At 48.8% G+C, this 11,651-nt stretch overlaps 1 protein-coding gene and 1 long non-coding RNA gene across 2 annotated transcripts in view; both read right to left on the bottom strand.

The window, feature by feature from the left end:
• LOC118784317 overlaps nt 1–620 on the bottom strand; it is a 9,591-nt gene extending 8,971 nt beyond the window's left edge. Inside the window, exon 1 of the long non-coding RNA XR_005005247.1 lies at nt 1–620. This exon is cut by the window's left edge and continues 14 nt beyond it. This is a non-coding gene — a long non-coding RNA (uncharacterized LOC118784317).
• An 826-nt stretch (nt 621–1,446) lies between these two features.
• Nucleotides 1,447–10,415, bottom strand: psmc4 (proteasome 26S subunit, ATPase 4). Its single transcript, XM_036539276.1, has 13 exons — nt 10,396–10,415; nt 9,893–9,950; nt 9,143–9,241; nt 8,587–8,773; nt 6,424–6,570; nt 6,234–6,343; nt 5,139–5,232; nt 4,208–4,375; nt 2,952–3,028; nt 2,686–2,854; nt 2,086–2,141; nt 1,705–1,828; nt 1,447–1,658 (listed from the first exon to the last, which is right to left on the bottom strand). The coding sequence occupies exons 2-12, from the start codon at nt 9,926–9,928 to the stop codon at nt 1,715–1,717; spliced, it is 1,257 nt and encodes a 418-aa protein (XP_036395169.1). The 5' UTR covers nt 9,929–9,950; nt 10,396–10,415; the 3' UTR covers nt 1,447–1,658; nt 1,705–1,714.
• Between the last annotated feature and the right edge of the window lie 1,236 nt (nt 10,416–11,651).

Below are 11,651 nucleotides of genomic sequence, written 5' to 3'. Positions count from 1 at the left end.
TGTGTACTGTATCACACACGGTCTCTGGTGGCCGAAGGAATTCATCTTCCTCTTGCTTTCAACATGCATGACGGCACTTTTAGCTCGTTTGAAGAGGAAATCCCGACAAACATTCAAACATTATATATTAATAAAATGTGATTTTCACAATAAGTTTATAATACTTAAATATATGAGTATGACTTACAGTCCCGCAGATACGCCGCGCAGAATGTCTGATAATTTTACCCCCAGTCTTTCTATATACCCCCTGTCATCAGCTACAATATGTGAATGTTATGCACACAAGTTGCAGTTACTTAATTGGTTAAGGTTTAAATTACTTTAAGAAAGGGATTGTCCTATTAAAACACCTCCCAATACAATATCATAGATAGGCACTATAACTGTCTTAAAGCCGGCTTCCAGTATCGTATACATTACATTACATCATTTAGCATATGCTCTTACCCAGAGCGACTTACAAATGAGTGCATCACTATGCTAAGAGTAGTCATCAGTAGTAAGAGATCAGTAAGAAGTTAAGCGCTAGGCTAGTATACAGTCTTTTTTTAAATGAAAATAGCAGTCGATAGGATAGATATACTATACTATATAGATAACTCAGTCAAAAAGCCATGAAACTGCGGTAAGGAGAACCGTAGTGACATCACGACTTCGCTCAAGTATTAAGTTTGTTTTCAGTAGACCCACGTTTACTTCCTCTTTTACCGTCCATTTCTTCACTGCCCCCTGTTCCTGCCACCCAGAGCCTCACTCGCTCCCCACTCGGGCCACCAGGGGGCGCCGCTGCCACTCGGAGTCCAGTTAGCTGTTGTGTGTGCAGCTCCCGGGTGCAGAATTTGCTAAACTGCACTTGTTATTGTTGTACATGAAACTCTAGCAGCCTGCCCATTTCAGGATTTTAAATTAGACTAAAAAAAATCTTTATACATATTTATTAGGCTAAAATTACAGCATATTAAATTTGCAGGAATTAAATATTTGTTATGCACTTCTTGTTTTGAGAGTTGGTGAGTTATAAAAACTGAAAATGTAATGTATTATTTTGATATTTCACAACATATTCTCTCTATTATCTGTTTTTATTATGCGCCTCCAAAGCTGTACGCTACATCAGCACATTAACCATGCGGAGTGGCAGGAGTGTCAGGCTGTGTGAAGCGTCTCTCTCACGGGTTAAATAACACGGTCTTCCCCGCAGCTGAAGACAGAGGGCAGAAACCAGCAGTCAGTGGAAACAGACAATGGCTGTACTTCATAAATGTGTCACATCGACAGGTGTGAAGCAAAGCTGTAAATGCAGACACCCCTGGGGAATGTGGAGGTCAGACAGAAGATCGGCCGCATCTGTGTGAGGAAGCGCTCTCCACTTCCTGCACGGCCGAGGAACTCCTGCCCTCCATCACATCATCCCTCCACACAAACAACCTCTCAAAAACACAGTGTCATTTTATGGAAAACATCTTTAATGTTTAAGATTAATGTTTGTTTTGTTAACAGGTTACACACACACACACAGCTGTAGCTGCAGTCGACACAGGAGCGACCACAGACTCACAGTAATAACTCCGCCCCCTCCCCTGCACGGAGCCACAGATAGGCCTCCCACCTCCTCCGCCCCCTCCCCTGCGCGGAGCCACAGATAGGCCTCCCACCTCCTCCGCCCCCTCCCCTGCGCGGAGCCACAGATAGGCCTCCCACCTCCGCACAGCTACTTGTAGAACTCATGCTCTTGTTCGTCCTTCTTGATCACAGTCTTGTAGGCCTTCTCGAAGTCCTTGGCCAGGACAATGTAGCGATTCTCCCGCACAGCCAGCATGCCAGCCTGCAGACACACAAAGGGAGAGAGTGGGTCAGCGGCGCAGGCAGGCTGCAGACGGGCAAACGGCGCAGCCAGGCCGCAGACGGGCAAACGGCGCAGCCAGGCCGCAGACGGGCAAACGGCGCAGCCAGGCCGCAGACGGGCAAACGGCGCAGCCAGGCCGCAGACGGGCAAACGGCACAGCCAGGCCGCAGACGGGCAAACGGCACAGCCAGGCCGCAGACGGGCAAACGGCGCAGTAAACTCTGTCCGTCTCTCACCTCCTGGCAGATGGAGTTGATGTCAGCTCCAGATATCTTGTCTGGTCTGGCCACATCTGTTCATGGGTTAAAGGCAACAGCAAATGTAGGTCCACACACTCCACACAGCACCCACTCGGACAGGGAACATCCACACAGGGGAAGTCAGAGAAGTGTTCACTGGAATACCAAACATGCTCAGCTCACACTGAATCTATTAAAGACAATGCAAAACAAACAGCAAATGCATCTGTATGCTACGGCTGTATACTATGTTGCTTTGAATAAAAGCATCTGTCAAATGAATAAATGTAAATGTATGAAAACCTGTGTCTGTGCTGCAACCCTGAAACTGGTTTATTGCTGCCCCCTGCTGGCCAATCTCCACTAAAACATGCAGATAGTAACCTTGTCTTGTGCTCTGTGGCTCGTAGGTAACGCTCCTGCTTTAAGTGAATAAAGCAGTACACTGTCCTCATGCATTTAACAGCAGGCCTGTGCTGTGCAGGCATCAGGCAAAGTGCTTTAGAATGATCTCACAAACACACAGCACACACACTCACAAGCACGCATTATCTCAGTAGAACAGTGTGTGTCTGTGGTCGTGTCGCATGAGGATACAGTCCTCCAGGTCCACCTCCTCAGAGAGGTTCATTTTGCTGGTGATGGTGGAGAAGACCAGGCGTTTCTGGCGCCGGTCGGGCAGGGGGAACTCGATCTTACGGTCCAGTCGCCCGGGTCGCAGCAGAGCCGGGTCCAGGGTGTCCGCGCGGTTGGTGGCCATGATCACCTGGAGGAGGAGAGGAGGGTCAGCCCGCAGCCCGCAGTCCCGTCCCACTCTGCAGGGGGCGCTAGAGAGACTCAAGACTGCACCTGCTGCCACTCACCTTAACATTGACGTTCTGATCAAAGCCGTCCATCTGGTTCAGCAGCTCCAGCAGAATCCTCTGCACCTCTCTGTCAGCTGGGGGGGGATTCAGGAGCCGTCAGAGTCACTGCCACCCTCCGGTGACCCCCCTGCCTTTCGCCCTAATCCCAGCACGACACAGCGCACTAACACAGCGCAGCGCTAACACAGCGCACCAACACAGCGCAGCGCTAACACAGCGCACCAACACAGCGCACTAACACAGCGCAGCGCTAACATGTCGCACTAACACAGCGCAGCGCTAACATGTCGCACTAACACAGCGCAGCGCTAACATGTCACACTAACACAGCGCAGCGCCAACACAGCGCAGCGCCAACACAGCAACGTTCAGGACAAAGACAGAGGATCTCTGTGCATCTGCACTGACAGCACAGACTCTACAGAGCACCGCGTGACTCTCTGCCATTTAATGCGGCTCAGCAGCGTGCTTGTTGCCAACTTCCAGACACTCCCAGCTAACTGTGCATCGTGTAAACACTCCCAGCTAACTGTGCATCGTGTAAACACTCCCAGCTAACTGTGCATCGTGTAAACACTCCCAGCTAACTGTGCATCGTGTAAACACTCCCAGCTAACTGTGCAACATGTAAACACTCCCAGCTAACTGTGCATCAGGTAAACACTCTCAGCTAACTGTGCATCATGTAAACACTCCCAGCTAACTGTTCATCAGGTAAACACTCTCAGCTAACTGCATCATGTAAACACTCCCAGCTAACTGTGCATCATGTACAGCTGAAATCGGATTTGGTGACGGGGCATCAGTGCGGCTCCTTTCCAAACATGCAAAGCCTGCAGTCCAGCTGCTAGCAGGACGTTCAGCTTGAGCGAGTAGCTGACACCACTGAGGCTGTGGATGAAGGCAGGAGCTTCGGAGATTTCTCCACCTTCAGGGTCACACTGAATGCTGTGTTATGTTGTACTCTGCCTCACTTTGTAAGTCGTGTTGAATAAAAGCATCCGCCAAATGAATAAATGTAAATGAATGTTTTGTGTTGCCTTTACTGGATGGAGACTGTACTGCTGCTCCTAATGGCAGGACAAAAGAGATTTTAATCTCAGGGAAACTGACCTGGTTAAATAAAGACTAAATAAAGAACATCTTTTAAATATCAGATGTTAGTTTAGGTTCATAACTGACAGCGCTTAGGGAAGATGTGAAACTTTAGCTAGTTTGGTTAGTGCCTGACACCCCCGGCAGGGTGACCGTACCCCCAGTCTGCGCGTCGAAGCGCTTGGTAGCGATGGCGTCGATTTCGTCGATGAAGATGATGGCGGGGGCATTCTCCTTGGCCAGCCGGAAGACGTCCCGCACCATTCGCGGCCCCTCCCCCAGGTACTTCTGCACGAACTCGGAGCCCACCACACGAATGAACGCCGCTGAGAGAGCAGAGGGGAAGGGGTTAATTTCAAACTGCTCTGTGTGGGAGGGGAAACAGTCTCAGCAAGTTCACCAGTCTCACAGGCTCACAGGTTCTCTAGGCACTGTGCAGGTGAGTTTCCTTGTGGTGTGGTTCTCTGAGCGCACTGAAGGTGAGTTTACCTGTGGTGTGATTCTCTGGGCACTGTGCAGGTGAGTTTACCTGTGGTGTGGTTCTCTGGGCACTGTGCAGGTGAGTTTCCCTGTGGTGTGGTTCTCTGAGCACACTGAAGGTGAGATTCCCTGTGGTGTGATTCTCTGAGCGCACTGAAGGTGAGATTCCCTGTGGTGTGGTTCTCTAGGCACTGTGCAGGTGAGTTTCCCTGTGGTGTGGTTCTCTGAGCGCACTGAAGGCGAGTTTCCCTGTGGTGTGGTTCTCTAGGCACTGTGCAGGTGAGTTTCCCTGTGGTGTGGTTCTCTGAGCGCACTGAAGGTGAGTTTCCCTGTGGTGTGGTTCTCTAGGCACTGTGCAGGTGAGTTTCCCTGTGGTGTGGTTCTCTGAGCGCACTGAAGGTGAGTTTCCCAGTGGTGTGGTTCTCTAGGCACTGTGCAGGTGAGTTTCCCTGTGGTGTGGTTCTCTGAGCGCACTGAAGGTGAGTTTCCCTGTGGTGTGGTTCTCTAGGCACTGTGCAGGTGAGTTTACCTGTGGTGTGGTTCTCTGGGCACTGTGCAGGTGAGTTTACCTGTGGTGTGGTTCTCTGGGCACTGTGCAGGTGAGTTTACCTGTAGTATGGTGTGCCACCGCCTTAGCCAGCATGGTCTTCCCACAGCCAGGTGGACCGTACATTAACACCCCCCTGGGGGGGTCAATTCCGATCTGGGACAGACCAATAGAGGCAGTTAGGCAGTGATTCTGAGACGAGCCCTAAGCTGGTCCAGCGGCACCATCATCATTCAGCAGGGGTTCCCTTCCAACCTCCAGCACACCAAACCAACGAATCACCAAACCAACGAATCACCAAACCAACAAATCACCAAACCAACAAATCACCGAGACTGCCCGCCCTGGCCCAGACCGAGGGTCACACCCAGGAGGCGTCTACAGACACCTGCTGCTCTGACACTACAGACTGAACGGCCTGAGTGTGAACACACACGCACGCACGCACATGCACATGCATATAGACACACACAGACACACACAGACAGACCAGAGTTTCCGTTAGCTAGTAATTACCGGTTTTTGCCTGGTAAAATTTATAAAAAAACGATAAATTAAAAACTTGTCGGTCAAAATGTCCGATAATAATGCTCATAAAAAAACATAGCTATAACAAAGGCTATATACTAGGCCCACTACTATTCAACTTTGAAGCAATTTATCAGTTGCCTTAGCCTATTCATAGCACACAGCTAGCTATGGCGAAACAATTTCGTAATAGCCTACATTTTAGCGGCTAATGCTGAGGTTTTGCTCAATCATTACTGTTCATTTTGCTTAATCGTTACTGTTCATTAATAGTCAAACTGAATTGAGGTTGCTGTCATTCTTTCGTCAACCTAGGTGTACATTACATTTGCGTTTGTAACATAGACTGTTACTTGACCGTTAAGTTTCAAATTTGTCTGGTGAAATAAATTCTTTCTGGACACCGGACCGGCAAGAAAAATTCCTAAAGGAAATCCTGAACCCTGACACAGACATACACAGACATACACACTCACACGCTCACATACTCAAACACACACACACACACACACACACACACACATGCACACAGACATACAGACACACACACCCATAATCTCCTCCAACACAAATACATACACACATTAACACACATGCACACATACAGATATACACACGCACAGCGTTACCTGTTTGTAGAGTTCAAAGTGTGTGAGAGGGAGCTCCACCGCCTCTCTCACTTCCTGCTTCTGGATGTCCATCCCGCCAATGTCAGCGTACATCACGTCTGGCTTCTGGTCTGCAGGAGAGGAGCCAGGCCGTCAGGAAGGGGCCGAGATACAGACACAGCCTGAGCAGGAAGGCACAGGTGACACTGACCTGAGGTCAGCATCATGATGCTGCTGTCGGCCTCGGGCGGCAGGACGTCCACCAGCGCGTTGCTGTGCTTGTGCAGCGCCACCGAGGCGTTGGGCTTCAGCAGCTCCCTGTCGATGGTGCTGAGGATTCGCACGTAGTAGTTGGAGCCTGAGACACACAAGGGAGGTCACAGTCAACACGCAGCCGTGTGTGTGTGCGCGCATGTGAGAGTGTGCGTGTACGTGTGTGTGTGTGTGTGTGCGCATGTGAGAGTGTGCGTGTGTGTGTGTGTGTATGTGTGTGCACGCGCATGTGAGTGTGCATGTACGTGAGTGTGTGTGCGCGCATGTGACAGTGTGCGTGTACGTGAGTGTGTGTGTGCGCGTACATGTGAGAGTGAGTGTTTGTGCGCATGTGCACATGCGTGTGTGAGTGCGAGTGAAAGTGAGTGAGTGTGTGTGTGTGCGTGTACGTGAGTGTGTGTGTGCGCATGTGAGTGTGCGTGTACGTGAGTGTTTGTGCGCGCATGTGAGAGTGTGCGTGTACGTGTGCGTGTATGTGAGAGTGAGTGTTTGTGCGCGTGTGCACATGCGTGTGTGTACATGCGTGTGTGAGTGAGTGAGTGTGCACGTGTGTGTGAGTGTGTCCCCTCAGGGCTGACCCCTGCAGGAGTAGATTGGGAGCACTGCAGCATGTGGGCTGCCCTCCAGTACTGCTGACTATGTCTGTTTACACTATAGGACTGGAGTTGCTGTTTAGCATGACCTTTGCGTGACCTGTGACCTCAGGTACCCGGCAATTAGCATCTGCTCTGTCAGTGCAGCCTTATATTATATCAGAGGGCCCTCCTAAAGTTTGATAGCCCTTTGATCAACACCCAGGGTGAGGATACATGATTTAGTCCCTGCAAATATGAAGATCGACCATAAATTGAGTACTTTGGTAGCACCTTTAATAAATCCTTCTGGAAAGTGCATGTGGAGAATAACATAGTAGCTAGCTAGCTAGCTAACCTAGAGCAAGCTAAATAACTAGCTAAACTAATGTATCTGGGGAATTGGAATCAATCATATACAAATTTTAACAACAAATTATCAGATAGAGAATTAATTAACTTTTTAAGCTACCTGACACAAAATGCCTGCTGCACACATGGACGTGAATAGTATCAGGATGCCATAAGGTCCCTGTGGCTAGCGAGCCCTCCTGTCTGTTAATAGCTTTAAGCCAACTATGACGTCTTTTTGGCTCTGTTTTGGGTCTTGGAATCCTGTAAAAGCTTAAATCGGGGTTAGTTATCTTATTTACCATGCAACCCACCACGCAACAGCTGTTTGGCATGGTTGTGATTTTAGTTTTAAGTCGATAAATAGAACTGTGTAATGCAAATCAATGGAACATACAGCGTTGTTTTCCCCCACGATGTGGGCGTGGCCGTGGCCTAAATGCGCTCTGCCTCTATTGGGGAGGGTGCACTGGCTGGGGTTAGGGGTTAGGGGTTAGGGTTAGGGGATAGGGGAGGGTGCACTGGCTGGGGTTAGGGGTTAGGGGTTAGGGTTAGGGGATAGGGGAGGGTGCACTGGCTGGGGTTAGGGGTTAGGGTTAGGGTTAGGGGATAGGGGAGGGGGCGCTGGATGGGGTTAGGGTTAGGGTTAGGGTTACGGGATAGGGGAGGGGGCGCTGGATGGGGTTAGGGTTAGGGTTAAGGGATAGGGGTGGGTGCACTGGTTAGGGTTAGGGGTTAGGGTTAGGGTTAGGGGATAGGGGAGGGGGCGCTGGATGGGGTTAGGGTTAGGGTTAAGGGATAGGGGTGGGTGCACTGGTTAGGGTTAGGGTTAAGGGATAGGGGTGAGTGCACTGGTTAGGGTTAGGGGCTAGGGGTAGATGTGCTGGTTGGGGTTACTCGTCTCACTGCTCTCAGACACCCTGCGATTCATCAGGCACCTGCAGGCAGCTGTCCTCCAATGGGCCCTGAGCTGAGTGCTGTGTGCTGGATGACCCGCAGGGTGGACAACAGCAGCAGTCTGGCATGTGAGAGTGTGTGTGAGCGTGTGTGTGAGCGTGTGAGAGCATGTAACATCCAGCTGAGGATTCCAGTGTGAAGAGGAATAAGCAGCACAAAAAAATCTAGACATTAAGCCCGGGAGGGTCTGATATCTGTGCGTTCTGTTCACAGTACGCTACCTGTAGTGGAGCCCACGATGGCTGTGTTCTGATCCACTGCCTCTAGGAACTGGCCGATGACCAGCGGGATGCTCTGTATCCTCTTCACCTCCTCCTGCGCATGGAGGAACTCCTTCTTCAGGTTCTTCTGCTCATCTTTGATGTACTCCTCCTGCACCTCCAGAAACTCCAGCTCCTGCTGTAGCTTCTGAGAGGAGCAGCAGCCACACTGCCTCAGTTTTTCACATTTCGCATGGACACAGATTTAGCAGGCTGGTCACGACTGCTGCCGATTCCCATAAAGACAGTGACCCTTATGCTGGGTGCCACACAGGGCCATAGCAGCTAACAGCAGAGAAACCTGATGACCTGGACATCACACACCAGACTTCATTTAAACACGATCTAATACGACATGACGATATGTCCCTTGCACTGGTTACACCAATGATTCTCTTAACCAGTCGAACTACTCGACCCACACACAGATTTACACCGTCTTAAAGTGACAAAGAGTCCAGCGCCTCCACAATCACCATACGGAGAGGGAAGGGGCGAACCGGACCCGGCTACACACCTTATATCTGCTGTAAAGGTCCTCCAGATCTTCGGGTTCCGGTGCCAGAAAAGACAGGCCGGTCTGGGGCCGGGAGCTGAGCATGGCAGGCACCTCGTCCTGGAACAGAATACCCTGTCAATGCTCCACATCTCCACCCCAAAGCGGACTCAGTTCACCCCCTCGCTTGCCGAACAAAGACCTGCACTGCTGTTTCTCCCGGAAAAGACACGGTTATACGTGTGTTCACGCTTTCTGAGATTTCGCTACTACTACTTAAACAACATGTTGTAGTAAATAACGCGACCGGAACTTTCTTTTAAGAAAGAAATACAACTAATCTTGGTATGGCAGGCTAAAGTAATCATGTTATTGTAGCGATCAACGTCAAACAGCTCACCAGTTAGCTTCTGTTATCTATGTAGTTAGGTCGGCAACAGCTAAAGACTGGAACTTTTGGTTGCTAGATAATATGGCTACTATAACTACGGTCAAATTAATTTTCATTTTATGTACTTAAATGGCTAGTTTCGATGGCAAGTACCAGACGATCGCGCATTTCGGCAGTTCAGCTAGCTTAGCTACTTAGCCGCTGAATGAATTGGCATCTTTTTGAGCCGAGAGAAAGTCCCGCAATCATGGCCACAGATCCAGCTGCCTGGCGGCATAACTGCAGCGAGGCCGGCGCTCTGGTTCGAAAAATGACTGCGGTTAAGTGAGAAGCTGCCAACCCCTCCTGGAAAGTGAAAAATGTTAGCGGCATTAACGTACCTGGGCTTTTTCGACTATCACCCCGATCTCCTCCATGTTGGCTTTCTTCCTCCAGCGTCTTGACGCAAACGCGTAAATGATAGAAACAGGATATTGTGTCACACCTCTCTGTAGCATTGTGGGTAATGTAGTGCCACTGATCATGCCACCGTCATACTCCTGCGGTTTCCGCTCAGGGACTCCGCACCCCCCGGCGCGTCTGTTTCAGCCCCTATATGTAGCAAGCTTTCTGTTGCCGTCCAAACAACAGAAACCCACCCACTATCCAAGCATGACTTTGCTTGCTTATGTGTAGCTATGTAGGTGGAGGTTTTACTTTAGTGTATATGTGAGAATTGTGTCTGGAATGGCGTAGTCTCTCTGTCGTGTATATTTTATTGCCTATACATGCTAATCTAAGCAGGCACTTGCGATCTCAGCACTGTGCTCGACACTGACGCTTGCTCACATGTGCTTAGCCGCTCGGATATCTTTCGCTAGATGACAATGTGATGTAGGCTTACCGTATTCTGTGTCAGATTTCGACATTTCAGGCCAGGAACAGAGACGAGCGGATGACCGGACTGCACACATACAGCCTACACCTCAATTGTTATTATCAGATCCAAAACAGCTGTTCTTCTGTCCTTAATCCCACTTCAATGAATTGCATGCATATTTCAAATCTAATTTTTCTTACAAATGTCTTTGAGCAGGTTATGTAATCATATCACCTCCTGTCAGATAATAATCTAGCCTACTTGTTTGAGAAATTTTATTTTTTACAAAGGAAGCATTTGTCATTTACATAAATTAACAGACAAAGAGAATATTTTCTTAAGTAAAATGCTACCTTCAACTTGAAATTTAAATTTATTTTTTAGCAGCGATGTAGCAGTAAGATCACACAGCGTCTCTTCTTTTTATTATTATTTTACCTAAACCACTAAAAGCAGACTTCAGAACCAAACACAGCACTGAAACTGCCCTGCCGTGGTGTACAGTTTAATTGCGAATGAATGGGTCTTTTCAACAAATCTTTTCATAGTGCCCTATCTACTGGTTCAGTATTCTATAAGATTTGTTAATTTGATTCACCAGCCAGGAAATCCTTTCCTGACCCTGCGGGTAGACTGCTATGCAGGCTTCAGAAGTACAGTCACCAACCGTAAATGCCCGCAGGTGCACTGATTCGTCGATGCCTTCAGTTTGATCGTTCACGCAAATCATACGGTTCGTTCACCTTTTCAGTCTATGATGTCGTGGATCTTGATCACTTTGCTTAGTGTATGTCCTTGTCCAACCACACAGTGACTCGATGGTGTACCGTACCAAGTATGTTTGCCAAAAGCAAAAGTGTTGCCTCGTGGCAAAATCTAATACTTAAATCCATGTAACACTGAGACTCCAGTATTCAATTAAACTAATTACATCTTTTTTCAGCTAATTACTAATGAAACAAGTTACTAATTTAAGATAATTATTACATCAAAACCTTATTTTAGTGGTACCATCTTTAAGTTACACGTATGCATTTTATTACGGAAAATACAGTTGATCAACCATTTCTGGACTTCATGTTAATAAAAATACTAATCAAAAACAAGATGACATTACAGTGATGTTTATTTCAGTGATCTTAGTAGTCAGAATGTCTCTCAGACTCAAGGCTGGATTATGGACCGGACCAGTGGGGCCAGTGCCCCTGGCCACTGCCAGAGGCCTCCAAGCCTCAGGCCGCGGTGCGGAGCGTGGCCCGAGACTTCCGAAGGAAGCTGAA

Source organism: Megalops cyprinoides, chromosome 10 (assembly GCF_013368585.1).
Source record: "Megalops cyprinoides isolate fMegCyp1 chromosome 10, fMegCyp1.pri, whole genome shotgun sequence".
Taxonomy (NCBI): Eukaryota; Metazoa; Chordata; class Actinopteri; order Elopiformes; family Megalopidae; genus Megalops; species Megalops cyprinoides.
The sequence above is the reverse complement of the archived record's forward strand: the minus strand, read 5'-3'. Positions and strand labels throughout refer to the sequence as shown.

What these genes read in the sequence shown, in the direction of transcription:
- psmc4 (XM_036539276.1), bottom strand. Translation starts at nt 9,928, where the DNA reads ATGGAGGAGATCGGGGTGATAGTCGAAAAAGCCCAG. An exon ending in ACCTTTACAGCAGATATAAG is followed by an intron (nt 8,774 to 9,142) that starts GTGTGTAGCCGG and finishes TGCTCCTCTCAG; the next exon opens with AAGCTACAGCAGGAGCTGGA. An exon ending in GGTGGCACACCATACTACAG is followed by an intron (nt 4,376 to 5,138) that starts GTAAACTCACCT and finishes CTGCTCTCTCAG; the next exon opens with CGGCGTTCATTCGTGTGGTG.